The sequence below is a fragment of the Panthera tigris genome, chromosome E3 (genome assembly GCF_018350195.1).
Source record: "Panthera tigris isolate Pti1 chromosome E3, P.tigris_Pti1_mat1.1, whole genome shotgun sequence".
Taxonomy (NCBI): Eukaryota; Metazoa; Chordata; class Mammalia; order Carnivora; family Felidae; genus Panthera; species Panthera tigris.
Genome location: NC_056675.1, coordinates 29060392 through 29086898, shown reverse-complemented (window position 1 = coordinate 29086898; position 26507 = coordinate 29060392). Strand labels below are relative to the sequence as shown.

At 42.6% G+C, this 26507-nt stretch overlaps 1 protein-coding gene and 1 non-coding gene across 6 annotated transcripts in view; both read right to left on the bottom strand.

The window, feature by feature from the left end:
- PDXDC1 (pyridoxal dependent decarboxylase domain containing 1) overlaps window positions 1–26507 on the bottom strand; it is a 51862-nt gene that overhangs the window by 15831 nt on the left and 9524 nt on the right. For 3 of the 5 annotated variants that reach the window (XM_042972433.1, XM_042972431.1, XM_042972434.1), the window contains exons 2-13: window positions 19261–19334; window positions 18665–18730; window positions 16367–16447; window positions 14473–14619; window positions 12918–13107; window positions 10414–10482; window positions 9512–9590; window positions 6177–6261; window positions 5267–5315; window positions 5015–5116; window positions 4088–4213; window positions 384–434 (exon numbers count right to left, since the gene is read on the bottom strand). In XM_042972433.1, the coding sequence (XP_042828367.1) occupies window positions 384–434; window positions 4088–4213; window positions 5015–5116; window positions 5267–5315; window positions 6177–6261; window positions 9512–9590; window positions 10414–10482; window positions 12918–13107; window positions 14473–14619; window positions 16367–16447; window positions 18665–18730; window positions 19261–19310 (1095 nt within the window). In that variant the 5' untranslated portion in view covers window positions 19311–19334. Of the gene's footprint in view, window positions 1–383; window positions 435–4087; window positions 4214–5014; window positions 5117–5266; window positions 5316–6176; window positions 6262–9511; window positions 9591–10413; window positions 10483–12917; window positions 13108–14472; window positions 14620–16366; window positions 16448–18664; window positions 18731–19260; window positions 19335–21959; window positions 22768–26507 lie in introns of those variants that run through there. The other 2 variants (XM_042972432.1, XM_042972435.1) reach the window with 2 other exon arrangements.
- On the bottom strand, window positions 15793–15864 carry LOC122234798. The gene has a single exon (XR_006212749.1). It is a non-coding gene; the product is annotated as a small nucleolar RNA SNORD45 (small nucleolar RNA).

Sequence of the window (26507 nt, the reverse complement as noted above, 5' to 3'; positions counted from 1 at the left end):
GGTGTCAGAAGGTTTCAGAAAAAGTTGCCCCAAACACTATGAGAGACAAAATGACTTTTCATTTCAGTAGTATGAATGTTCTAAAATCACTGGGCAGAGGAAGTCAACAGGGTTTGTTAGATTTTTGTGCAATTCTAAATTTTAACAGAACAAAACTACACACGATTATATGAAAAGCACCACAGGGGTTCAGCATATGGTACAAATCTCTAGATTTGTGCTCTCTGTAGAGTTAGGTCATTGGTGCGTGAATCTGTTCCGAAGAATGTGGTTTTACTGGAGCTGTCACAATTCCACTGAGATGCACCCAATCTGGAGATCATTCCAAGTCACTGACGTTAAGTTATTAACTTCAAAAATGGATCAAATCATATATACTGTACCAAGATTTTGATGTGGTTCACTTTCTTCAAACTCTCTTGTAACCGTTGACTCTGCAAAAAAGACAAAAAATAGCTTCTAATTTTTATAATTTCATTAGATTATATGTATTTATTTAATAATTACTTAGGTTATAATTTCATTAGATTAATGATATCCATTAGATTGACACAACATATCGAAACATGGTTTCCATGATGGTTTTTGCAGGCCCACAGACAAAGATCTCAGGCCGATAAAGCCATCTGTCACTCGATGGCTCCTGAGTTAGGGTGCCAATTCTTGCTTTTCCAGAACCGAAATATTCCCTGATGATTTCAGTTGAAAGTTACATTTGGGGCTTCCAGAAAAGCGGTTTCTAATGAGACGTATGTGAATTTGTCGTACTAGCAACATAAGCCATTCACTCGTTCAAAAACTGAATAACTGGCAACAAAAGCAAAAAGAAACCAGTGGGACCACATCAAACTGAAAAGGTTCTGCACGGCAAAGGAAGCTATCAACAAAATGAAAAGGCAGCCTACTGAATGGGAGGACAAATTTGCAGACAATTTATCTGATAAGGGGATTAATATCCAAAATATATATAACGCAAGCAAAAAAACCCAAAATCTGATTTAAAAAATGGGCAGAAGACATGAACAGACTTTTCTCCAAAGAAGACATCCAGATGGCCAACAGGTACATGAAAAGATGCTCAACATCACTCATCATCAGGGAAACACAAATCAATCACACAATGAGATATCACCTCACACCTGTGAGAATGGCTGAAAAGAAATAACAAATGTTGGTGAGGATGTGGAGAAAAGGGAACCCTTGTACCCTGTTGGTAGGAATGCAAACTGGTACAGCCACTATGGAAAACCAGTATGGAGGCTCCCCCAAAAATAAAAAATAGAACTACCCTATGATTCAGCAATTCTACTTCTGGGTATTCATCCAAAGAAAGCAAAAACACCAATTTGAAAAGTTATCTGCACCCTCACGATCATGACAGCATTTTTTTTACAAGTGCCAAGATAAACAAACAACCTAAGTGTCCATCAATGGCTGAAAAAAAGAAAATATACGGCATGTAACATACATACACAATGAAATATTATTCACCATAAAAAAGGAATAAAATCTTGCCATCTGTGACAATGGTATGATTTCACTAACATGTGGGATCTAAAACAAAACAAAACAAAACAAAACATGCAACTCATAAATACGCAGAGCAGATTGGTGGTTGCCAGAGGCAGGGGTTGAGAGCTGGGAGAAATGGGTAATAAAGGTGACTTAAATTTTTTTTTTTAATGTTGTTTATTTTTACAAGGAGAGAGAGAGAGGCAGAGAGAGAAAGAGCACAAGTGGGGAGGGGCAGAGAAAGAGGGACACACAGAATCCAAAGCAGGCTCCAGGCTCTGAGCTGTCAGCACAGAGCCTGACGTGGGACCTGAATCCATGAACCGTGAGATCATGACCTGAGCTGAAGTCCAACGCTCAACCAACTGAGCCACCCAGGCGCCCCAAGGTGGTTTAAAGATACAAATTTCCAGGGGCACCTGGCTGCCTCAGTTGGTAGAGTGGGCGACTCAATCTCAGGGTTGTGACTTCAAGTCCCACACTGGGTGTGGAGCCTACTTAAAATAAAACATTCTGTAATGATGTATAGTGATGTGGGTTAACTAGACTTGTACTTGTGGCAATCATTTCCCAATATATGCAAATATTGAATCATTATGCCGTATACCTGACACTAATATGTTAATTATAGCTCAAAAACCCCACCCAAACTACTGAGTGCACATGTGTGCCAGGCACAGTACCTGATTCTGGGGAAGGAAAAGAAAAGGTAAGTGAGAGAACACAGCATTATTACGACTATTTGGAACACGAGGTCTGGAATAACCAAACCGGAGTTCAATACCCCACTTGTAGGACGATGAGTTAAGTTCATCTGCCACTTACTAGCTATGACCTTGGGCAAGTCATTAGCCTCTCTGGGCTTCAGGTCCCTCAGTTATAAGACGGGGAGGGCAGCAGCTATCTGACAGGGTGGTTATGGCAAGCGCCGGGAAGGGGTCTCTGGAGGGCAGCATGCACATGAGGACTTCCGTCCTCACCGTTCTAGAAGCGTCCCAGCCCCAGACCTCTCATCACTGCCACGGGGATAAAAGAAGGTGTACTTCGGGGGTTCGGGGTTCATCCTGCCAACGCTTACTGAGTGTGGGACGCTGGACAACCCCTCATGAACAATACTTATTGGTGTGTTATCAGCGGACTTTCCACCCTGGCGGGGTTCAAATGAGGCGGTGCGTGCGCAGAGCACCGAGGTGGCTACAGAGAAAATGAGTCCTCATGGCCTCCCCGGAGGATGAAGACGACGATGATGATGATGAAGGGAGGAAGCGGAGGAGGAGGAGGAGCCTGACTTCCGCCCCCAGGGAACCCGGCACCTGGTGACAGCCGCAGGGACTACATTTCCCTGCAGTTCCCACTACAGGGTCAGCGACAGGATGTCACTGAGGTCCTCAGCAGGACTGCGAACCGCTCCCGTGTGCCTGCAGGCAGACAGAGCTGCGGCGGCCTTGAGGGTTTGCCAGAGAATGTCTCATTTATCTCCCTGCCCTCTGGAGGCCAAGCGAATTGAAGGGCTCTCCCCCAAGGGCCCGAACCTTCCCCAAAGTGACTAAGTTACCGGGGCAATAAAGGCCTCTCCTTCCGAACAACCAAACTTCAACATGGGAGCCGACGGCCCAGTGAGGAAACTTTTCAGAAATGTGCTTTGGAAACATAATGACACAGACCTCAACATTACCTCATGTGACAATGAAACTACTTCCTTCAGAATGTCCCTATTGCATCAGAAACTAGCGTCAGGAGGAACCATCCTGGCATGATGAACCAAAAGGCAGCTGCCACAGCAACACAAAAACACGGATTTTTCCTCACTATAAAAATGACACTTGAGGAAGTACCGATTCCACAGAACACGTTGCAGACCAAGGTTTATTCTTAAACCCATCCGCATGTGACCAGGCAACACTCCAAGAGCTTCGCATGCACAAGCTCATGAAGGCCTAACCATCTTTCACATCACCCCTGTCTCCCAGGTAAGCGAACGGACTTACAGAGAGGCGACGCCATGCTTTCAGACTCAGGTAGGACGCAGCTCGCAAACTGCATACATGTGACCTCTCTTTTGCTTTCTAAACTGTAGCATAATTATATATATACTTTCACAATTAGAACACCTCATACAGAAGGAGAGTTAGAACCATCTCTAGAACCTTGCCATTTGGGAGCCCAAGACAGCTGGTATCAAAAATACGCAGGCAATCCATCACCACCCCTAAGGCCGCCATATTTCCTTCCCCCTTCAAGAGACAGCCGGCTGGGGGCCATGTTAACTACCCTCCTCCAGCCCCCTTTTGCTCCTTCTCCGCTCCTTGGCTCTCATCCTATCACTTCTTTCCTCATCCTACAATGACACGAGCATTCATCTAATCTGATTTCATCCGGCCACTAACGATGGGACACCCCAGCAGTCTCCCCCAGAACTTCCAATGGCAAATGTGCACTTCAGGTCTGCTTGCTTAGGAGATGCGAAATCCAGACAACACGGTATTGGATGATGAGTAAGGAACGAGGCAGTTTTCTGTCTCTGCCTTCACCATGGAGTATCTGTGACTCATTTAAATTGCAGGTTTCTACTCACCAGCTGGCAGGCGTGCTTAATCCTCTCCACAATCCCATCAAGCCCCAAGTACTGTAACGACAACCACAGCGGCAGGGCACGGAGCTTGTCTGCTGGCTTGTTTGATGTAAGACCGGCAACCAAAGTCTGAAAAAGCCAATATGGGTTTATTAACCGAAGCCGATGAAGTCACACAGCTGATGTAACTGGTTGGCATATTCCCATGCACTTTGTATGCGTCAGATGCTACGCCAGGCACCTGGCTTACACTAAACATCGTTTGTCTAACAGTCTTGTGAGGGGAGTATTCTAGGCAGCCTAGCACCGAGACCTGGCTTTCAAGGGTTCATGGCTAAGGTGTGGCAAAGCCAGGAGGAGAATCCAGATGGGCCAGAGCTCTCAGACCCCCAAGAGGTAGCCCCTTCCACGGCTGTTCTGAGTGTCCTCAAACACCTGGCCGTTATCGACCTAGAAAGACGTTAACTGTTTTAGTAAGAATCACTGAACCGATCCACTATCAAGAACCACTTAAAAAAAATATGTATTAAAACCTTCTAGACAATGGGGATCAAGAGCTTTAACTACTCTCAATACTAACGGCGCTTCAGGGAGCCTATTCTAAGGAAGTAATTTGAAATACAGAATGATGCTCACTATGTTAGTAACAAAGTTTGGAAACAAAGGAAGATTAAATTGTAGTATTTAAAAGACAGAATATTACAGAGTCATAAAAGGTCATAAAAAGTTCTTTGTACACACGGAGGCAAAGGGAGAGAACAGAATAAATGTATTCAGTACAGTTCCACTTGTGTTAAGAACAGGGTTTTTTTGATAAAAAAAGTCACAGAAATAGCATCAAGGATATTTCTACTTTTTCCGTATTTTGCTCCCAGACTCCATGCTGCCTATTAGCCTCTCCCCACTCCCTCCCAGGGAGAGTGAGCTTACCAAGGCAGGATCGTCGTGTTTATAAAGGGTGACTGCAGGGACGGCCGGCAAACCCAGCCACGGGCCCGGAGTCAATGTCATGCTGTCACACTTGGTTGCAGCCTAACGAAGAAAACAAGGTTTTGTTACAGACCATCAGAGTACACGAAACCCAGCACCCCCCTCAATTCATAAAAATCATGGGAAGTCATCAGGGATTAGGTCATTGTAATTCCTTCTTAAAAACACAGTATTTAGTAAATCATAACATACCAACACTGACGAGGAGACATAACCTAGGGCCAATGTTGCCAGATTCACACTGGAAGAAAAAACCACAACACTAATTATTAATTGCTGCTTATTCCCTACGTACACTTAAAAAAAAAAAAAAAAAAAAAAAAAAAAAAAAAAAGGAGGTGCTGTTCCAATCTGACATTTAAGTGTCTTTCAGCTGGGTGCTCAGCTTTTAAAACAACAAGAGAAAATGTGGTGTGTACAAATTTCGGCAAAACCTTGAAAATGCACTTTATGTGTCTTATGTCTCGTTTTCTATCTTTTGTAGCTATTATTTTCCTGTCATCACTCTTTGCCAGAGAGATCAAATGAAAACCCGGCCCGCATGGCCTGCTGAGTACGGACCACCGTGGCTGCCGGGTATCCTCCCCTAGGTCCTTCTGGGGAACCACCCCCATCTGCTCTATCAGACCACAGCCTCGGGTGGACGAGACGCCACCATATGCTCCAGGGGTGGGCAAATGACCCGAACCGCAGGCGAGTTACAATTCCCTGGCCACGGCAATTGGCTCAGTAGGAGGCGTTTGTCGGGACTTACGACCCTCAGAACACAAACGGGAAAGCAAACTGGAGCCACTGCAACTATTCTGTACCAAAACAGGAAAATGTTATCTATAGATGGAGGCAACGTGGAGAAAATCAGGCCAAGTGCGGGTGGGGGGAGGGGGAGGGGAAGGGGGGGGAGATGGTGGCTCATTGTTATGGGAGCCAATACAATCTCTTCTCGCTGACACCACTTTGGGTTATTTTGTTATCTTTACTACGCAACCCAAAGAGCCCTTCGCGATAATGATAATCGTTACAACAAAGAGCCTGGACAGACGGCCACTCTTTCACAAGCACTGGGTGCAGGCCCAACGTGGAGCCACCCTCGCCCTGCACTCACCCCTCCACGTGCAGCCATATGCCATACTGCTCGCAGAGTTCTTTCAAACGCCCAATCTTATCTGTGTGCCCTACTGCCGCGGTTCCTAGGATAAAACACACAAAAAACGATACTGAAAGGAATACTTTGAGCCCTTACGGCAGGATAAAAGCTTATAAATACGTTATCTAAGAAGGAAGTAACACTGTATCTGTTTTATTGAGATTGTGTATGTGAGCTGGCTTAAAACCAACTGTTACAAGTTGATCATTCAAGGTCTGAAGCATGCACATTCTCCATTTTATGTATCTATAAAATCAGGCTTGTTAATTTTGTTACTTAAAATCTCCATATACTTGTTTTCCATCCACTTAATGTTGTTTCTGGGGAAACATATTAAAGTCTCTCACCAAGATTGTGGGTTTGTCAATTTATACTTGTAGCCTATCTATTTTTCCTTTAGTCTTCCTTTATACATTTCAGATATGTTCATAAGCTTTCTTAATTACTGTGCCTTAGCGGATTACACGAATTTTAATTAGCGTGGAGTCTACCTTATCTCACACTAACACCACTATAGATAGTACTTTCATTCTGTCACCATTTGCCCAAGATACCCTTTTCCATGTTTGCTTTTTGTCATTTCTAGGTTATTAATGGTTTTTATTTAAAAAAGTTTTTAACGTTTATTTTTGACAGAAAGAGAGAGAGAGAGAGAGTGAGAGTGAACGAGCACAAGCAGGGGAGGTGCAGAGAGAGGGAGAAACAGAATCTGAAGCAGGCTCCAGGCTCCGAGCTGTCAGCACAAAGACTTCCGCGGGGCTCGAACCCATGAACCATGAGATCACAACCTGAGCCGTAAGTCAGATGCTTAACCGACTGAGCCATCCAGGGGCCCCACTGGGTTGTTAATTTTTTAATTAACCACCATTAAAAAAAAAAAATGTTTATTTTTGAGACAGCGTGAGTCAGAGAGCCGGGGAGGGGCAGAGAGAGGGAGACAGGATCCCAAGCAGGATTCCAAGCAGGCTCCGTGCTGACAGCAGAGAGACTGGTATGGGGCCCAAACTCACAAACCGTGAGATCCTGACCTGAGCCTAAGTTGACGCTTAATCGACTGGGCCACCCAGGTACCCCTGGGTTATTTTAATTTAGGTGTGTCCATTATACACAGAGATAAATTTGTGGGTTTTTTTTAAACCTAGTATGAAAAGTCCTTTGTTTTAAAACAGAACACGCATTTTAAAGTTGGTTTAAACATACTGAACACTTTAACCCACCCCTTGTTAAGGATGTATACACTACAGGTTGGGTAGGGAAGTCCCTCTTCACAGACCATGAGTAAAACCTGAACTCGTGCATTCTCCTGACCGTCTTAAACTTCCAGTTAGCAGAACCCCACCCAGTAAGCTTCCAAATCCCAACCAACTGCCTCAACAGACACAACCGATGCAAGTGGTCCTTTTGCAGGGTTTGGGTCTATAAACCATTTAGAGCTGATTTTTGTATAGACAGTGAGGGAAGAGTTAAGGTTCAGTTTTGTTTTTTTTTTTTTCCATATGGGTATTTACTTGTTCCAAGACCACTGGTGGAAAAGACCCACCTTTTTCCCTTGAAATAACTTGGCATCTTTGTAAAAAGCCAAGTGACCATATACATGTAAGTCTATTTTTTTTTTAATTTTTATTTTTTAACGTTTATTTATTTTTGAGAGACAGAGCACAAGCAGAGCAGGGGCAAACAGAGGGGGAGACACAGAATCCGAAGCAGGATCCAGACTCTGAGCTGTCAGCATAGAGCTTGATGCAGGGCTTGAACCCACAAACTATGATGTGAGATGACGACCTGAGCTGAAGTCGGATGCTCAAGTGACTGAGCCACCCAGATGCCCCCATGTGAGTCTATTTCTAAACTCTATTCTCTTCAATTATTCCCACACTTTCCTGGTTATCTGTAGCTTTATAATAAGTCTAAAAATCAGACAGCCTATGTCTTCGAATTTTATTTTTTCAAAATTATTTTGGCTATTCTCACATCCTCTGTATTTCCACATAAATTTTAGAATCCGCTAATCAATTTCTATAAGAAATTGTAGCCTGCCGAGATTTTGATAGGGATTGATCTATAGAATCTATAGATTGGAGAAATTAGACTTTCTAATATTGAGTCTTCCAACCTAAGCATATGGCATACCATTCCATTTATTTGGGTTTTCTTGAATTTCTCTTAGCATTATTTTGTAGTTTTCAGTGTACAGATCTTGCATATACTTTGGTTTTTTTTCTTTTTAATGTTTATTTATTTTTGAGAGAGAGACACACACACCCAAACAGAGTGCTAGCAGGGGAGGGGCAGAGACAGAGGAGACACAAAATCCGCAGCAGGCTCCAGGCTCCGAGCTGTCAGCACAGAACCCGACGCGGGGCTCGAACTCACGAACCGCCCCAAGTGACTGAGCCCAAGTCGGACACCTAACCTACTGAGCCACCCAGGTGCCCCTCGCATATACTTTGTTAAATTTAACCATAAAGTTTTCACTTTTTTGATGCTATTATGACTGGCTTTTTTTTTTTTTAATTTTTTTTTTAACGTTTATTTATTTTTGAGACAGAGAGAGACAGAGCATGAACGGGAGAGGGTCTGAGAGACAGGGAGACACAGAATCTGAAACAGGCTCCAGGCTCTAAGCTGTCAGCACAGAACCCGACGCGGGGCTTGAACTCACAGACCGCGAGATCATGACCTGAGCCGAAGTCGGACGCCCAACCGACTGAGCCACCCAGGCGCCCCTGTGACTGGCATTTTTAATTCAATTTCAGTTGTACATTGCTGGTACACAGAAATCCTGCACTCCAGATCAACTTGCTCAGGACTTTCTACCTATATAATCATGCCGTCTGCAAGTAAAAACAGTTTATTCTTTCTAATAGGTGTTGTCACAATGATTTTTCTTGCCTGATGCCTCAAACTTCAAGTATAACGCTGAATTCGATAATGGGAAGCTGAGCAGAAAGCGGGAGCTGAACTGCTGCATGCGAGGTGGGCCTTCAAGCGTGACATTTTAAGATGCGATTCAGAAAGGAGCACATGCAAGAGAAGTACTGACAACCTAAATGAAAAAGCATACACACCAACAGAGTAAATCCCCAACAAACCAACAACTGAAGGGGATGCGAGGAGCCGAGTGCCGTGTTCTAATTCTCACCACGATGCTGACACAAACTACCTTAAACACGAGGCAGACAAACATTTCTCAAAACTCAGGTTTTTTTTTCGTTTGTTTTTTTGTTTTTTAGGCTAAGTACCCTGTCTTTCTCTTATACATCCAAATGGGAGATTCCGTTCACGATACCTACCGGCATTCGCTACAAGCAAAAGGGGCAGTTTTCCTCGTTCTACATCCTCTTTAATCAGTTTCTCCAAGAAGGCAACATCCTAGATTGAAAGGCAAATCACAGTAACATGAAGCAACGGGCATAAAGCTGTACAATAAGAACTTATAACTTTCAACAAAGGACTCTCAAAATAACCACACAAATAAAATTCTTATTCTTGACCATTTTTCCATTTTACCTAATCAGGGAGATGAAAATCAAATAGTTTCCCTTGAAGACTAACTACAAAAAACAGTTAAATGAGATTAAAGTCAAAAACTGTATACATACAGGATGAATGTTTCTCTAGTTTTAAACACTAAGGTTTAAAGAAAATGTTCTCTCAAGTCCCCATATGTACCCAAAAATCTATCTTTGATATTACTCACTGATGTATCTGAACCAGATAATCAAGGTACCTTGGAAAAAGAAACACAGGACCCTAAAACCTATCCTTTTTGCTTCTGTCTTCAGTATGGGAAGGCCTAAAAATACGCAGAATCCAATTCCAATCCCACATTACAATAAAGAACCTCATTTTCTAAATCTGCCCATTCACAAATCCAGGCAACAGTGACAACCTTTGAAAGGATGAACTTTAGAAGAAATGTATGGCACTCATCTGGACTCCCATGTTTCTACTTAAATCAGGTGATACAGTAATGACAAGATTCCTGAGGAGGCAGGGGCTCCTGACCTATATGCCATCCAGCCCTCGCGGACTTTCAAACCCAGAAGCGTGGATTAAGCAATGGGAAGATACAAGCAATAAACGAATAAACTAATAATTATGTGGAGGCCAGCAAACAGAACCTCAGTTGAAAGGAAGACACCGTTTCAAAACACAATTCTGTATTATCTTACAAACCGAAGAGAGAACTCACCATCTGGTGCTGGGATCCAAACATAGTGTTACAGGGCACGCGGCACAGGCAGGGGAAGGGCAAGCCGAGCTGCCAGAAGAAACACACAATTCTGTAATCAAGATCCTTGTCACCATCCACTTATGTCCCCTAAAGACTGTGGCACCAAGACAAGTCACAATTACTCTTTTTAAACAATCTCGCTTGTTAGGAATTCCTAATATTATAAATATGTGTTAAAGTATATCTAGAAAGTCAAGCTAAAATTTCTAGCAGCTGAGGTTCTTATAAGAAGACACAGACAATGTAAAATTCTCTGAGTCAGCTAAATGGGTAACTATCTTTGTTATATTCTAGAATATAACAAAAAATAAAATCACTTTTCCAAACTAAGGAACAACCAAGCTTTGAGCATTTTGGGAGATAATTTAGGATCCTTCCTCTGAGCATTAGTGGTAAATAACACCAGCTAAAGGCATTCAAAGAACAGTATCTTATTTATGGATCCACCCACTCTTAACAAGCAACAAATATGGATTAGCAGATGTACACTTCTTAAAAGGAGTGAAGTCAGTGTTATGAATGGAGACAGTAACTGTCAAATACATCTTATATTCTTTATTTTCAGCTTTGAGGAATTTTGAGGAATTGAGGAATTTTGAGGAATTTTTGAGGAATTTTTAAACAGTTGCAGCATATCGTTCTGTAACTAAGACTTGGTAGCACCATTTAGAGACCAAACATTTAACGAACACTTTATGCACACCTTCTCCCTCCTTAAAAATTCTTCTTTTAAATTATGAGGAAAGGAAACCCGAGTAAAACACACATTAAAAAAAAAGAAATTAAAAGTGAAAATGCCCTCCCACCCCATAAGCCAACAATTAGCTACTGTTAGTATAAAACGTTCTAAACATTTTCTAAGTATTCATATATATTTTTTTAGGTATGAAAAATATACATTTTTTAAAAAAGTAAGCTTTATGGGGTGCCCGGGTGGCTCAGTCGATTAAGCGTCCAACTTTGGCTCAAGCCATGATCTCACGGTTTGTGAGTCTGAGCCCCACGTCGGGTTCTGTGCTGACAGCTCAGAGCCTGGAGCCTGTTTCGGATTCTGTGTCTCCCTCGCTCTCTGCCCCTCCCCCACTCGCACTCTGTCTCTCTCTCTCAAAAATAAATAAACATTAAAAAAAAGTAAAAATAACAAGTAAAGTAAGCTCAATGCCCAACATGCAGCTCGAACTCACAACCTCAAGATGAAAAGTCAGTTGCATGCCCTTCTGACTGAGTCAGCCAGGCGCACCCCTGCCCCCCATACAGCTTTTGAAGACGGGACCGCTGGGACAAGGCAGCTGTGGGTCTAGAAGAACCTGGCCTGTAGTAGGTACTCAGTAAGTAATTTGTTCCAGGTTTCTGTAAGGACACTGTAAATCTCTTCATTCTGTACACACTCAAAAAGAGGACGTCATTTCCTGCTGCCAGTGACCACAGCTCAAAATCAGCTGAAGTCCCTGAGTTTCCCCCACCGATCTCCACAGGACTCCTTCATCTTACAAAAGATAAACCCTCACAGGGCCCCTGGCGGCTCAGTTGGTTAAGCGTCTGACCCTTGATTTCCGCTCAGGTCACGATCTTATGGTCCGTGGGTTTGAGCCCTGGTTGGGCTCCATGCTGACAGCGCTGAGCCTGCTTTGAATTCTCTCTCTCACCCTCTCTCTCTGTCCTTCCTCCGCTTACCCTGTCCTGTGCTCGCTCGCTCTCTCACTCTCTCAATAAAAGAACAAAACAAAAAACACCCAAAAACAAAACTAAAACATTCTCGGCCAAGAGGCTGAACGTTTTTTTTTGTAGCCCCCTAATTGGGCTGCATGTCAATGAGCGTAATGACGTCCCATGAGCGTCAAAAACGGTAATGCTCTTTGATCTAGTAATTCTAGACAGACTCTGAAAATCTATCTAAGGAATATAATCTAGAAAGTACTTTCTAAATATAGAAATTTCTAAATAAAGAAAAAGCTATATGCACAAAAATGTCCCTAACACTATGCAAAGAGCACTTCCTGAAAATGGTCACAGAAAACAAAAGAATGCAAATGCTCTAACTGTCCAAAAGGGAAACAGTTGGCTAAAACACTATACAGTGACTTGAATGACTATTCTGAAGATATTAAAAATAAACTGTACTTTGAAGAACTGTTAAAACAGGATATGCACCTGTTATAACACTAAGTGAAAAAAGCCAAACATAACCTTGTAAAAACACATCTACACTCTCTGATTAAAATCTGGGGAAGAAAAATGTTAACTGTGGTTGCCTTTGGGCAACTAAACAATATATATATGTACACACCTCTGAAAATTCATTAATATCTATTTACATATTTTCTTATATTGACAAAACAAGCACATTGTTTCTTTTCATTTGAAAAGAACTACGGCTAAAGAAATGGGCCTATGCACTTCATAAAGTTCCAGAACAGAGAGGAACACAGTTTCTTTCACATGTCCACCTTATCCCATATTACCTGATTACAAAGGTACTGGCCCAGGCCAGGCCTAGCAGCAGCACTAAGGTATATAACAGGCTTCTTGTTATACAGCACGTTGAAGCCGTCCACTACGAAGTCTTCGTAACAAGAGTGAAGAGCAAGCCTACAGATCTTTGCCAGTCCTTCTCTTTCCTCCTCGTGGAAATAAGCGCAGCCGTTTTCATACCTGTGAAGAGACAGCCATCTCTCGGTGTGTTCTTGTCTCTGGTAAGAGACAGTTTTACATCCTAATTTTAGTCTTGGGAGTAATTCTTTTCTTAATCTAGGACTTTTCACCTAGAGCACCCAAAGGAGATAGGGAGAGCCCTCATCCTAGATGGCTGACCACACCTCAACAGCTGGAGGTTATAAAGAATGGAAGCAATCACCGTTTGTCCATACTCCAAAAAGAGCAGAAACTATGAAAAAAAGCAGCAGAGAATAGGAGTCCCTTAGATACAAAAAGGCCAGAGATCACGGTTTCAGCTTACTCTACAAGAAGGCCAGCACTGGATAACGCAGGCAACGTCCTTAGCAGTTTCAGTCCAAAAACATTCCAAGTAAAGAAAAAGGCGAAAGCTGCTAGTCAGCCTAACTTTTGCTTTTACTATTGTCTGCCTGGGGCAAATTATTCTTCTCAATCTTCCAGAAAAGTAAGGAGAGAGAATTTCAATTACGGGTGGCAGATTTTTATTAGAAGAAAATCTCTCCTTTGCGATTCAGTTAGGCAAACTTAAACTCTTGCTTGGCCAAGCTGTTTTCCAACATCTGAAAGGGAGTCTGTCAAGTTAAATTTTCCAGTGTTAGGCAAACATTCCTTTTCCTTAAAAGCAACAGCATAGTGGCACCTGGGTGGCTCAGTCGGTTAAGCACCCGACTTCGGCTCAGGTCGTGATCTCACGGTTTGTGAGGTTCAAGCCCCACTTTGGATCCTGTGTCTCCCTCTTTCTGCCCGTTCCCCCTCTCCCTTCTCCCCTCCAAAAATAAACAAACATTAAAAAAAAAAAAGCAACAGCATAAACCCCAAAATACCACTGGTCCTGTGTCTTCTACTGAATCCTTATGCGCTATAACTCCTTAATAATGCCAACATTATCACAGCATAAAGCGTGGTATTTCGCACAGCATAAAGCGTTCAATTTCATAACACATACTCAACTTCCTCATGGCAGCATTTTCCTTCTACTAAAGGAGAAGCTAATCCTTTGATTAAAAATACCTGCGACCACTTTCCTGCTCTTCCTTCTATAGACAAGTGGCAAGTAGGAATCCTAAAAATAAAAATAAGTAACTGCTGACATTATCCAAAATGTATGTGCTTATGTTCTCGGCTTTTGACATAAGCTAGTTCACTCATTTATTCCTCCTAACCATGCCATGAAACAGATACTGACGTTACCCCCATTTAACAGCTGGGGAAACTGAGGCACATAGATTTTTTTTTTTTTTTTTTTAAATGCAAGCCTTCCAAGAGGGAGGGGAAAAGGCCTACATGAACTCAGGCAGCAGAGCTCCAGGAAACAGTCTGTACCCAATTCATATATGTCCTTACCTGAAAATCCTGCACAGCCATAAAGTAGTGTCTGACAGTATCCTAGTTGTGAGTTTTCTAAGCTTCTCTTTGTCCAGAGTTGAAATATAAGCTCCCAGACTATGCCCCAACAAAGCTATATGACCTTGTTCTCCAATATTCTGGATTCTGTTAATCAAAATCATATTAAAAAGTGTTAGTCAAAATACGAATAAAGGAGTAAGGCAAAACCTAGAGATATGGCGTTTCTACAGAAATCTGTCAGACTTAAAATCCACCTAATGGCCTAGAAGGCAGAAATCCAGATAAGTTTAGAAAATTCAGTGCGTAAAAAGTAATGATGATCTAAGGAAGATTTTATTGAATATCTACTACATATACAAACTGTGAAGTTTTATCCCCCATTTTTTAAAAAAACAAATGCCTGCTATAAGAACGCGTGTAGAGCTGAGACAAAATGTGCAGAAATTAATTTTTTAAAGAATCATTAGATGAAGTCAATTCCCTGCATTCAACAGCTACTTAAAACAGTACAGCAAATTCAAGGGAACCAGGTATGTTTTATGTATCATTAAAATGATGGAATACCGTCCCTTATAAAAAGTAACTGTAAATCAGTAAGAAAAAGACCAAAAAAATTAGGATACTGGGCAAAGGAGATAGTTCATAGCAAAGGAAACATAAATGGTTTTTAAAACATATAAAAAAAGCCACTTAACCTGATTCATGAGAAAAATGCAAACTCAAATTATGCTGAAATACCATTTCTCACCTTGCAGACTGGCAATGGTCCTTAAGTCTACAAACAGCCTTGCAGGCAAAGGTGTGGGGAAAGAGCTATTCTCACATACTGCTGGTGGGACTGTAACCTGGCCTAATTCCATGGAGGGACACTCGGCAGGAGCTATCCAAATTACAGACACACAGCCTACCTGGCCCAGAAATCCCACTTTCAGGACTTTCATCTCCAGAAACACTTGCTGGTATGATAAATGACACACGCACAAAGTCACCGGCTGCAGCAATGTTTGCAACAGGGAACACGAACAGGCGACTAGTTACATAAAACACCGTTCACTCATCCAAAGTAAAACGAAGCAGCTCTTCCAGGAGAGTGCTCCTCGTGCACTGATATACAGTGAACCCCGAGACACAGATGACGAAAGCAAGGTGCACAACACCAAACGGCGTTTACGTACTGGAGGGAGTGCAGACACTCGGCTTGTGTATACGTACACACAGAGTATCTCTGAAGAGTACACAGAAGCTGGCAACGCCGCTGTCTCTAAGGAGAACAAGAAGCTGGGGAGGAAGAGTACGAAGGAAATACCCCCTTTTCATTCAAGGTCACTGTCGTTTTAGAATTTACGTCAACTCTGGATTCGGCTAATACGTGCCGTCACATCGGTACTCTTTGTAGCTTCTGATATTTGAAAACGGAGAATGACTTACTCTAAAAAAATTAAATTTAAAACAATTAAACATGAAACTAAATAGGGAGCTAAGCTAGATGAAAAAAAATAAACGGAGGTTTCACAGACAACAGGGCCCTGCCACCAACAGATTGAGCTGTGGCACCTGTTAGCGGTCAGAAGCCGCAGCACGTCAGCAGAAGCAACCGGAAGCAGAAACGCACACAGCAGTTATTCTCTGGTCCCTCCGCCAGCCCCTCTCTGAGAAACGATGCCATATAAGCTACAGGATTTCGTTTTCGTAAATGCCTTCCTTTTACGAAATATATTACCCAACGTATATTAAATGTCTCGCCGAGAAGAGAAAAAACGGACACTGTTTTAATATCATGTGTGACTGTGAATGAAGCACAGCTATTTCAGCAACTGGTCAGAATGCAGTCACTATCAAAGTCAAGGTCACATATACTTTCAGAGAGAAGCTGCCAACTGGGGTCCATTACCGGGGGCTCTGGGACTCCTCCTCTTCCTCTCCGTGCATCAGATTCTGAACTAGCTGGAGGATGCTCACCATATCTTGTCCACTGCAGAATCAAAAGAGAGTTGACAGACAGGTGCAAATAGCTCACATCCCCACCACTCTATTTCCTTCATTTAAACAAGCTGTGGTAAGTTGTGTTTTCTGTTTTGTTTTTTAATTGAGTAGCTAGAGGAGAAAGAACGTGTTGGAGATACAGGATACAGCTTTTAAAAACAAACCTCATATTAACTGAATTCTCAATATAACCAGCTATTTAAATCTACTATCCAAATAGGAGACTGAGTTCTGAAAATTTCACCAGGATTACATTAGCAATATTTGTCTACCTGTTCATTCGAATCCAAGAAGAGTATTTAAAAAGCATGTTATAGGGGGGCGCCTGGGTGGCGCAGTCGGTTAAGCGTCCGACTTCAGCCAGGTCACGATCTCGCGGTATGTGAGTTCGAGCCCAGCGTCGGGCTCTGGGCTGATGGCTCGGAGCCTGGAGCCTGTTTCCGATTCTGTGTCTCCCTCTCTCTCTGCCCCTCCCCCGTTCATGCTCTGTCTCTCTCTGTCCCAAAAATAAATAAAAAACGTTGAAAAAAAAAAAATTAAAAAAAAAAAAAAAAAGCATGTTATAGGAACCAAAATAGTCCTTTTGAGATGCTGGAAGGTCACAAAAGCAGCAACCATACTCCAATGCCACTGGTATGGCTAGTTTTCCTCCACGCAGGGGTCCTGTCTGTTCTAACCGACCGAAACATGTAATGCAAACATCATTTATTACCTCTTCCTCAAGCAGGGAAACTAGAGATCTGAGATCTGCTTACAGTATAAACAGGTTTACTTCCCAGATATGACATTAAGTGCTTATTACGTGACTGTCTGAAAGCTAATGCGAAGAACGTCAGTGGCTAAAGTAGTAAAGCAATGGCAAGGCGACTTGCAGTAACTCTAATGAAAAGACATTGTCATTCCATTAATGGGACTGGACCAAGCAGTGAGAACTAATACCAAGCTCTCTTGTTCAAAAGCACCGCCAAAACAAGGCCAAAACCAATCCTCCCCAAGGTGCTGACCCTCATGTGACAGGGGCTCTGGTCCTTGGACACTGTGTGGGGAGTGGGGGCCCACCAAGTGACCTTGAGCAAGCCGTTGAACTCCCTCAGACCCTACATTACGGAACTGTGAGGATGCAATCAGTGCATGAAAAACGTTTCATGCTGTGCCTAGCCAAGCGCTATCTCAGACGTTGGCATTATTATATTAAGTGTGAAAGCTCCTGACCTGTGGCTTTAATGCCCTCCCATTTGGAGCATTACAGATGTTCCTGGTAGTATCTCTTCTAGGGAAACTTCTGTGGGCTTAATAGAACACTTTCATTCCCATCCACAGCTCTGGGTGGAGAGGACTGACAGGATTTGGCTCCCACTCTCAGCTGCAGAACCTACCTTACAGCTAGGGGGCTTCAAGTCGGCACCATTCAGGCAACCAACAGGAGCACCTGTCTCAAAATATTAGTATCTGGGTGTGTCAGATAGGACACCTAATGACACATTGTGTCTTTCCTCCATACTTTCCTTTTGCAACCTCGTATATATTCATACTCAGGTCAAAGGACAATTTAAGGGAGTTGTACTGTTTACCTATGTGCAGTTTCCTGGTTATAAAACAACAGAAGAAACAAGCTTGTTTGAGGGAAGCGGGCTGGGACTTTAAGCCCACACTGAGTGCTAACATCCTGTGAAAATCCTAGTTACACGGCTACTTATTTTTCCTGTTATTTTCCCTGCTAGCTTAAACCACACACGCTTGACAGATTGGTTTTAGCTGCCAAAAAAAGAAATCACTATGCCAACAAATGATCAAAGTTGACATTTTCATTTTACTTTATTATACAAATAATAACTCTTATCAAATTAAAGTATCTCTCACCACAAAGCTCAGTCTACTGAATAGATAATGGGTTTCAAGGAGGAACGAAGTATGATAGTCGAGTTATAGTTACAAACTTGTGCATTCACTTTTGAGTCATGAGGTTGTCAATTCTGAATCGGAAATTAAATTAAATTAGATCCTGAATGGGAAAGGGGAAGAAGCAGGTAGATTTCTCACCAACCAACCAATGGCAGTCTGTTTTCCTGGTGTTACACTGCACAGGACTCTCAATTTGCTCTGTGCTTATCACAACTAAAATTATAAATCAACAATGGTTTGTAAAATCTTGGTTTAAAGAAAACACATACCCTAACTAAAAGTAGGCACCTTCACTGCCACCTACCTGCCTTGGAGTGGCCCCGGAATATCTCCTGATACCAGCTTCTTTCCATTTTCCTCCTCTGTTCTTCTAATTTAAAGGAAATAAAAAACTATGTCACCAAATTGCTAACATCTGAACAGGCCAACAGGTGACAATGCTGCCTGTAACCTCTTGGTAACTGATACAGGATTTGAAACACACTTATCACATCTCTTCTCCTACCCCTATCACCCTAGCCCCCAGTTGGGGGTACAGGCTGAATCTCAGGAAAAGAACATGAAAAAAATGACACTTTTTAACCCATTTCTTGGTTAGCCGATGCCCTCTAGGATATAAATATACAGTAAAAAGTATTTATAGATTCAAATCAATATATTAAGTAAATGAAACTCTTAAGAGGCAGAACTGAAAATGCTAAGTCCTGCCCCTGAATTTCAAAATCCTTTCATTACAAAGTACCTTCTACCCAAGACAAACACCGTCTTTCCAGTCAGGTGAAGCTCAACTACGCGTGACATTCTGAAACCGAGAGGAGTTTTTACCGGCAGGAAACCAGTGCCACCAGCTTCACAACAGGCTGAGCACGTTTCCTAGGGTCACTGACGCCCCACGCTCACCTCTGACTGTGCTCCAACATCTTCATGGCCTCCTTCAAGTTCTTCCCCATCTCAGCCAGTGTAGGGTCTGCTATCTGGCGAAGTCAAAAAAAGGTTAAAACCGGGATAATCCTGTATTATTTCTGCAACATAATCCATGCAGAAAAATTAAATTCAAGTCCATTTTCTTCTGGATTTAATATAAAACACACAGATTTACTGTAAAGTACATGTGATTAAAAAATTCCAAAGTACGGGGCGCCTGGGTGGCTCAGTCGGTGAAGCATCCGACTCTTGATTTTGGCTCAGGTCATGATCTCACAGTTCATGGGTTCTAGCCCCGCTTGGGATCCTCTCGCTCTGCCCCCCTCCCCCAAAATAAATAAAACAAACCTTAAAAAAATAAATTCCAAAGTACAAACATAACATTAAAAAGTCCACTCCCTAAGGGATGCCACTCAAGTTTGACATGTATCTTTCCAAGTTCTCACCTAACTCATATGTACTCCTGCAACTTGCTTTTACTTTACAGTGAATATGGTTCCATATCAGTAGTATATCCACCTCATTCCTAGTAATAACACCATATTCCACTCTATGGATTACAATCACTTAACTGGTAGTGAATTAACGTTAGGTTATTCCAGTTTTACACTTAGAAGCGAGGTCCAGAAAAGTCTGTACAGTATGCTACTTGTTTTACTGTTGTAGTAGGCTGAAAAATGCCCCCCCCCCCCCGAAGATATTCACATTGTAATCCCTGGGACTTGTGAATGTTACCTTATGTGGCAGAGTCTTTACAGAAGTGATTAAGTTGAGGATCTTGAGATAGTAAGATTACCCAGTATTTGTCCAGGTGAGCTCTAAATGCAGTCACATATACGCAGACGAGAGAAGTAGAGGGAGACTACATAACACACACACACACACACACACACACACACACACACACACACACACACAAGCACGCAGGCTGTGTGAAGACAGAGCAGAGGGAGACTTGAGGTGCTGGCCTCAAAAACTGGAGTGATGGGGCCACAAACCAAGGAATCAGGGCTGGCTGGCAACATACTGGCTCAAGAAGGGGAAGGACTCTCCCCAAGAACCTCTGGAGGGAGTGCAGCCCTTGCCAACACCTTGATTTCAGCCCAGTGGTACAGCTTTCAAACTTCTGGCCCCCAGGACTGTGGGAAAATACATTTCTGTTGTCCTAAGCCACCCGGTTTGTGCTAATTTGTCAGAGTAGTCACAGGAAATAAATACTCTCAGAAATCTGGGAGTGATTCCATACACTCTGGAAGCTTACCCAGCTGGTCATAGTGACTGCCTCCAGAGAAGGGAGCTTCTGGAAGGACAGCCATCATCGTATCAGGAGTCTTTTCAGCTCATTTCCTTTTGATTTTTTGAAATAACATTTTTTTTTTTTAATTTTTTTTTTTCAACGTTTTTTATTTATTTTTGGGACAGAGAGAGACAGAGCATGAACGGGGGAGGGGCAGAGAGAGAGGGAGACACAGAATCAGAAACAGGCTCCAGGCTCCGAGCCATCAGCCCAGAGCCTGACGCGGGGCTCGAACTCACGGACCGCGAGATCGTGACCTGGCTGAAGTCGGACGCTTAACCGACTGCGCCACCCAGACGCCCCTGAAATAACATTTTTTAAATGTTCATTTATTTTGAGAGAGAGAGAGAGAGAGAGAGAGAGAGAGAGAGAGAGAGACACGCGCAGAGAGAGAATCCCAAGCAGGCTCCACACTGTCAGTGTAGAGCTCAATGGGGGGGCTTGATCCCACGAACCCGTGAGATCATCTCATGGGTTCATGGGATCATGACCTGAGCCAAAATCAACAGTAGGGTGCCCCTTTATGTTCTTTTTGGATTTTTTACCAAGTGTCCTACTATCTCACATTCAAAAAATAAATTTAAAAATATTTTTCAATTCTTCTTTTTAAGGTTTAGTTTTGAGAGATACAGAGACAGAACATGAGCAGGTCAGGGGCAGAGAGAGAGAGAGGAAAACACAGAATCTGAAGCAGGCTCCAGGCTCCGAGCTGTCAGCACAGAGTCCAATGTGGGGCTTGAACCCACGAGCCGTGAGATCATGCCCTGAGCCGAAGCTGGACGCTCAACCGAGCGACCTAGGCACCTCTAAATAAAAAATTTCTTAAATCTTACAAAATTAAACACACAAACTCATTTTCTTTTCTTTTTTCTTAATCTCCCTAGCAATCTTAAAGCAGACAAATTCGTTGTCTTGAATGTCTATATGAGTTGGGTTATAAACAGTTACAGAGGCTCTCTTCTGTTCCCCTCTTAAGTGTATGCCAAGTGTATTTATGCTCTGTTCTCTTCATATTTCCTACTGCACCTAATATTATATGGAGTAAATGTACAATAGGCTGTATTACAGTTAGTACTGCAGTATCTCCTCAAAATTGTTTTTAAGAAATTCTACTCAGGGGCACCTGGGTGGCTCAGGTGGTTGAGCGTCTGACTTCAGCTCAGGTCATGACCTCGCAGTCTGTGGGTTTGAGCCCCACATCGGGCTCTGTGCTGACAGCTCAGAGCCTGGAGCCTGCCTCGGATTCTGTGTCTCCTCTCTCTGCCCCTCCCCCACTCATGCTCTGTCTCTCAAAATAAACATTAAAAAAATCTTTAAAAAAAGAGATTATACTCAGTCTATCAATGTAAGTATAGAAAATGTTCATTCTAGAAGAGACCTTAGGGATGTGGTCCAGGGATTCTCCACTTGTGTTCTTCTGAGTCTTAGGACTCTTGGGAAGAACTCTGGAAAAGTGCGGATGGGTAGGCAGGTGGGGCTTTCAGCTCCCAACCCTCCATTAAGGAGATCAGATCCGTTTCATAACAATAAGAAGAAAATTAATGAAAAGAAAGCGAAGAAAGTATAACATGTAAAGGTCCAGTCTGCCATTTTATAAGTGAGGACTAAGACTCAGAGAGGTGAAGCGAGTGGCCTAAGGTCACAGAGCTGACAGATGGTGGAGTGGTGCCAGACCCCGGGTTTCCTGGCTCCTTTTCTATTACATCACAGTGACTCCCAAAAGGGATTACAAAAATAAGCATGTAGCCATGTCCAATATGATTTTTACACAAGACAGAAAAATCATTCTAAAAATGGTGTTTACAATCAACTCCACAATTTAAATGTAACCATGAGATGGGTTAGAATGCCATCTGAAATGGTCTCAGTGTTCTCAGTTAATGATCATGAGTGGGATACGAGGAACAGATAATGGTCTAGAGAATTTATCTTAACTCCTCAGTCTACGGCCACGTTCCTTATTATTCTCACCTCCTGTGACACTCCAGTGTGTCCCCAATCATTTGGCCAAAGGAAAAGACAAACAGTTTTGCTTGATCAACCACACCTCGATGTTTCATGCTTTTAACACTTGCCATGTCTGAAATGCCTTTCTGCCTTTTCTCTCTCCAGCTATTAAATCACAATTCAGTACTTCCAAGAACTGTTATGGATAAAGCCATTTCACTCTCTCATATTCTCTTTAGAGGTATCAATATGGGGCACCTGGGTGGCTCAGTCAATTGAGTGTCTGACTTTTGATTTCTGCTCAGGTCAATCCCAGGGTCATGGGACTGAGCCCCACATCAGGGTCCATGCGGAGCATGGAGGCTGCTTGGGATTCTCTCTCTTCCTCCCTTTGCCTCCTCCCCTGCTTGTGCATGCTTTCTTAAAAAAAAAAAAAAAAAAAGATATCAATCCCATTTTTTCTAGGCCAAATAAGCTGAACCTGTTGCTTGACAAACACAATTGTATTTACTTATGGGGACAATGGAACACAACCCTTGAAACTGGGGCCATTCTAACATGCAATTGCTGCTTATGATTCCTTACATCCTCTACTGCGACTTGTTTTAGAGATGATCCTTCCAGTACAGGTATTTTCTCCAATTAGATGATAAGCTTCCTGAAGGCAGTGATTCAGACTCTTACTAATTTTGATTGCTTTTGTAGGACAAAAGGTCTCCAGTCAGCTTCATTCTCGGACTGTCATGTTACCTCTGAAACCCCTTAGGAAGCCACAGCATAAAGGGCATCAACATACAGGCTCTAAGAGCAACACAGCTAATGTTCCTATAGGATTGGAACACATTTTTCAGTTAAGAGTAGACAAAATAGTTGACTTAGTTTAGAATTCACTACTTATGAACAATATTTATTTTAAACACAGAAGTCACATGTGATAGTGAGATGTTTACAAGGTGAAAGGTGGGGGGAAATGCAGCTTCACGCTCTCCCGTGTGAGTCTTTCTCTGCACAGAGCACATGCTCATTGAGAGGAATGGCTTGCATTTATTTATTGATTTTAATATAATTTCTTGTCATTGGTTTCCATACAACGCCCAGGGCTCAGCCCAACAGGTGCCCTCCCCGATGCGCACCAACCACATTCCCCTCTCCCCCACCCCCATCATCCCTCAGTTTGTTTTCAGTATTTAAGAGTTTCTTATGGTTTGTTTCCTACCCTCTCTGTAACTTTTTTTTCCCCTTCCCCTCCCCCTTGGTCTTCTGTTAAGTTTCTCCAGATCCACATATGAGTGAAAACATATGGTATCTGTCTTTCTCTACCTGGCTTATTTCACTCAGCATAATACCCTCCAGTTCCATCCATGTTGCTGCAAATGGCAGGATTGCATTCTTTCTCATTGCCAAGTAGTATTCCATTGAATATATAAACCACATCTTCTGTATCCATTCATCAGTTGATGGGACACTTAGGCTCTTTCCATAATTTGGCTATTGTTGAAAGTGCTGCTATAAACATTGGGGCGCATGTGCCCCTATGCATCAGCACTCCTGTATCCCTTGGAAAATTCCTAGTAGTGCCATTGCTGGGTCGTCGGGTAGTTCTATTTTTAATTTTTTGAGGAATCTCCATGCTGTTTTCCAGAGCAGCTGTACCAGTTTGCATTGCCACCAACAGTGCAAGAGGGTTCCTGTTTCTCCACACCCTCGCCAGCATCTATAGTCCCCTGATTTGTTCATTTTAGCCACTCTGACAGGCGTGAGGTGGTTATCTCAGTGTGGTTTTGATTTGTAGCTCCCTGATGCGGAGCGATGTTGAGCATCTTTTCATGTGTCTGTTGGCCATCTAGATGTCTTCTTTGGCAAAGTGTCTATTCATGTTTTCTGCCCATTTCTTCACTGGGTTATTTGTTTTTCGGGTGTGGAGTTTGGTGAGCTCTTTATAGATTTTGGATACTAGCCCTTTATCCAATATGTAACGTACAAATATCTTTTCCCATTCTGTCCGTTGCCTTTTAGTTTTGTTCATTGTTTCCTTTGCAGTGCAGAAGCTTTCTACCTTGATGAGGTCCCAATAGTTCATTTTTGCTCTTAATTCCCTTGAGGCATGGCTTACATTTAAATTGTTCTGGCTTCTCCTCTCTTTTAGGAAGTGAAGTTGGGGGTGGAGCAGGTGGCGAGAAGTGGGTGGGTCAAAAACACAGTAATGCTCCAGTAAATTAAATGTGAATATGTGACCCCAATTCCACAAACCCTCATGTGCTTGTTGTGTTAACTAGGGTTAATATTACGCTCTGTCAGGCAAGGAATGCTCTGAGAAAAACATGTATTTGTTAACTGGTTCCTTAAAACTAAAAACCATGCCTCCATACGCTTCTAGTGAGAGCAGCCATGATTATCTTACTAACATTTCACACCCTCAAGACCTATTACAGTGCCAGACGCGGCAGTTGGGTCGTAAATGTTAATAAACAACAGCAAGGCATCAGACAGACACAAACCTACATGAGAGAAACACTGAGTTGTATAAAAATATTTATTATTTGGCATCTGGATGGAGATTGTTTCAGGATCTGGAGAGAGGGAAAAGATAGCATTCTGTGTAAAGTTCCTAGGAAGAATGTCCTTTTTTTTTTTTAATTCCTTAGCCCCAAGCACAGGGTCTAGCACAGAAAAAGGGCTCAATAAGATCTGTGATCCTTAATAATTACTAACAGTTAACAGACTGCTTACTATATTCCAGGCATTACGCTAACTTACCACTCTAAATGCATCACTTCTTGACTAACCCAAAGGCACAGATCATATGCTTTAGGGCCTGTACTATCCCAGAACCAGTGCTCTTAACCACTAGGCAATACTACCTCTCAATTTTATCAAATAAGTAAACAAACCAACTCACACTTGGAGAAAGCCTTGAACTCAAAAGTCATAATTAGAGCTAAGGCCTCTTAAGGCATCTTAAAGATGATCCTTGTGTGATTAATGTTTTCACCTAGATAAAAAGTGTATCAGAAGACTCTCCCTATTGGTAAGATTTCACAGTCTCAACGACATGACCCAAAACTCAGCATCCAAACCAGGGCATTTTCAAGAGTGAAAGGAAGCACTATTAGCAATTAAGCCATGACAACAGGTATGATGAGCTGAGACAGTCCGGGCAAACCAGGCCTTCACTAAAACGTTCACCAAAACGCTCACACCATCGCTCCACATAGTGGAGCCCACGCAAATGTTTGTGGCCATGGCTGTTTGAGTTATAAGGTAAAATCAAAGACAACATATAATTTGCAAGTAGTGCCCCTGAAGTGCAGGTATTGGGACAACAGGTTTCTTTGCCTGCCTCTAAACACACCTGAATACATTCTCCCTCATTTAGATCTTGGGTCAAGTGACCTGACTAAAAATCTTTTCCCAGAAGTTGTTTCCAGAAACAACTGGAAAAAGGTCCCTCTGTTAATAAAATCACCAAGAGATTCCAATCATCCCCCCTTTTGAGGCCAGGGGTCTTTAGTCTGCTTCCTTTCCATTGTCTTTCCTTCTGACCTTAAGAGACAGTCCAGGTAACAGCACATATGAATGTAGTGTTTTAAGATGCTTTTCCAGGGACACCTGGGTGGCTCAGTCAGTTGAGTGTCCAACTTCGGCTCAGGTCATGATCTCATGGTCTGTGGGTTCGAGCCCCGTGTCGGGCTCTGTACTGACGGCTCAGAGCCTGGAGCCTGCTTCGGATGCTGTGTCTCCCTCTCTCTCACTTTGTCTCACTGTCTCTCAAATATAAATGTAAAAAAAAAAAAAAAATGCTTTTCTAGGAAAGGGAGTGGTGGCCAACTCAGACATCTGAGCTTGGACTCGTACAGTCTCCTCTCACCCTGGGTCGCTCAGCCTTAGACGCTCGCAGCAGTCCTACTATTAAAAAAAACAAACCAAAACAGAGCAACGAAGCATTTACAGAGCGTGCATACCTAATCAGGAAACCTAA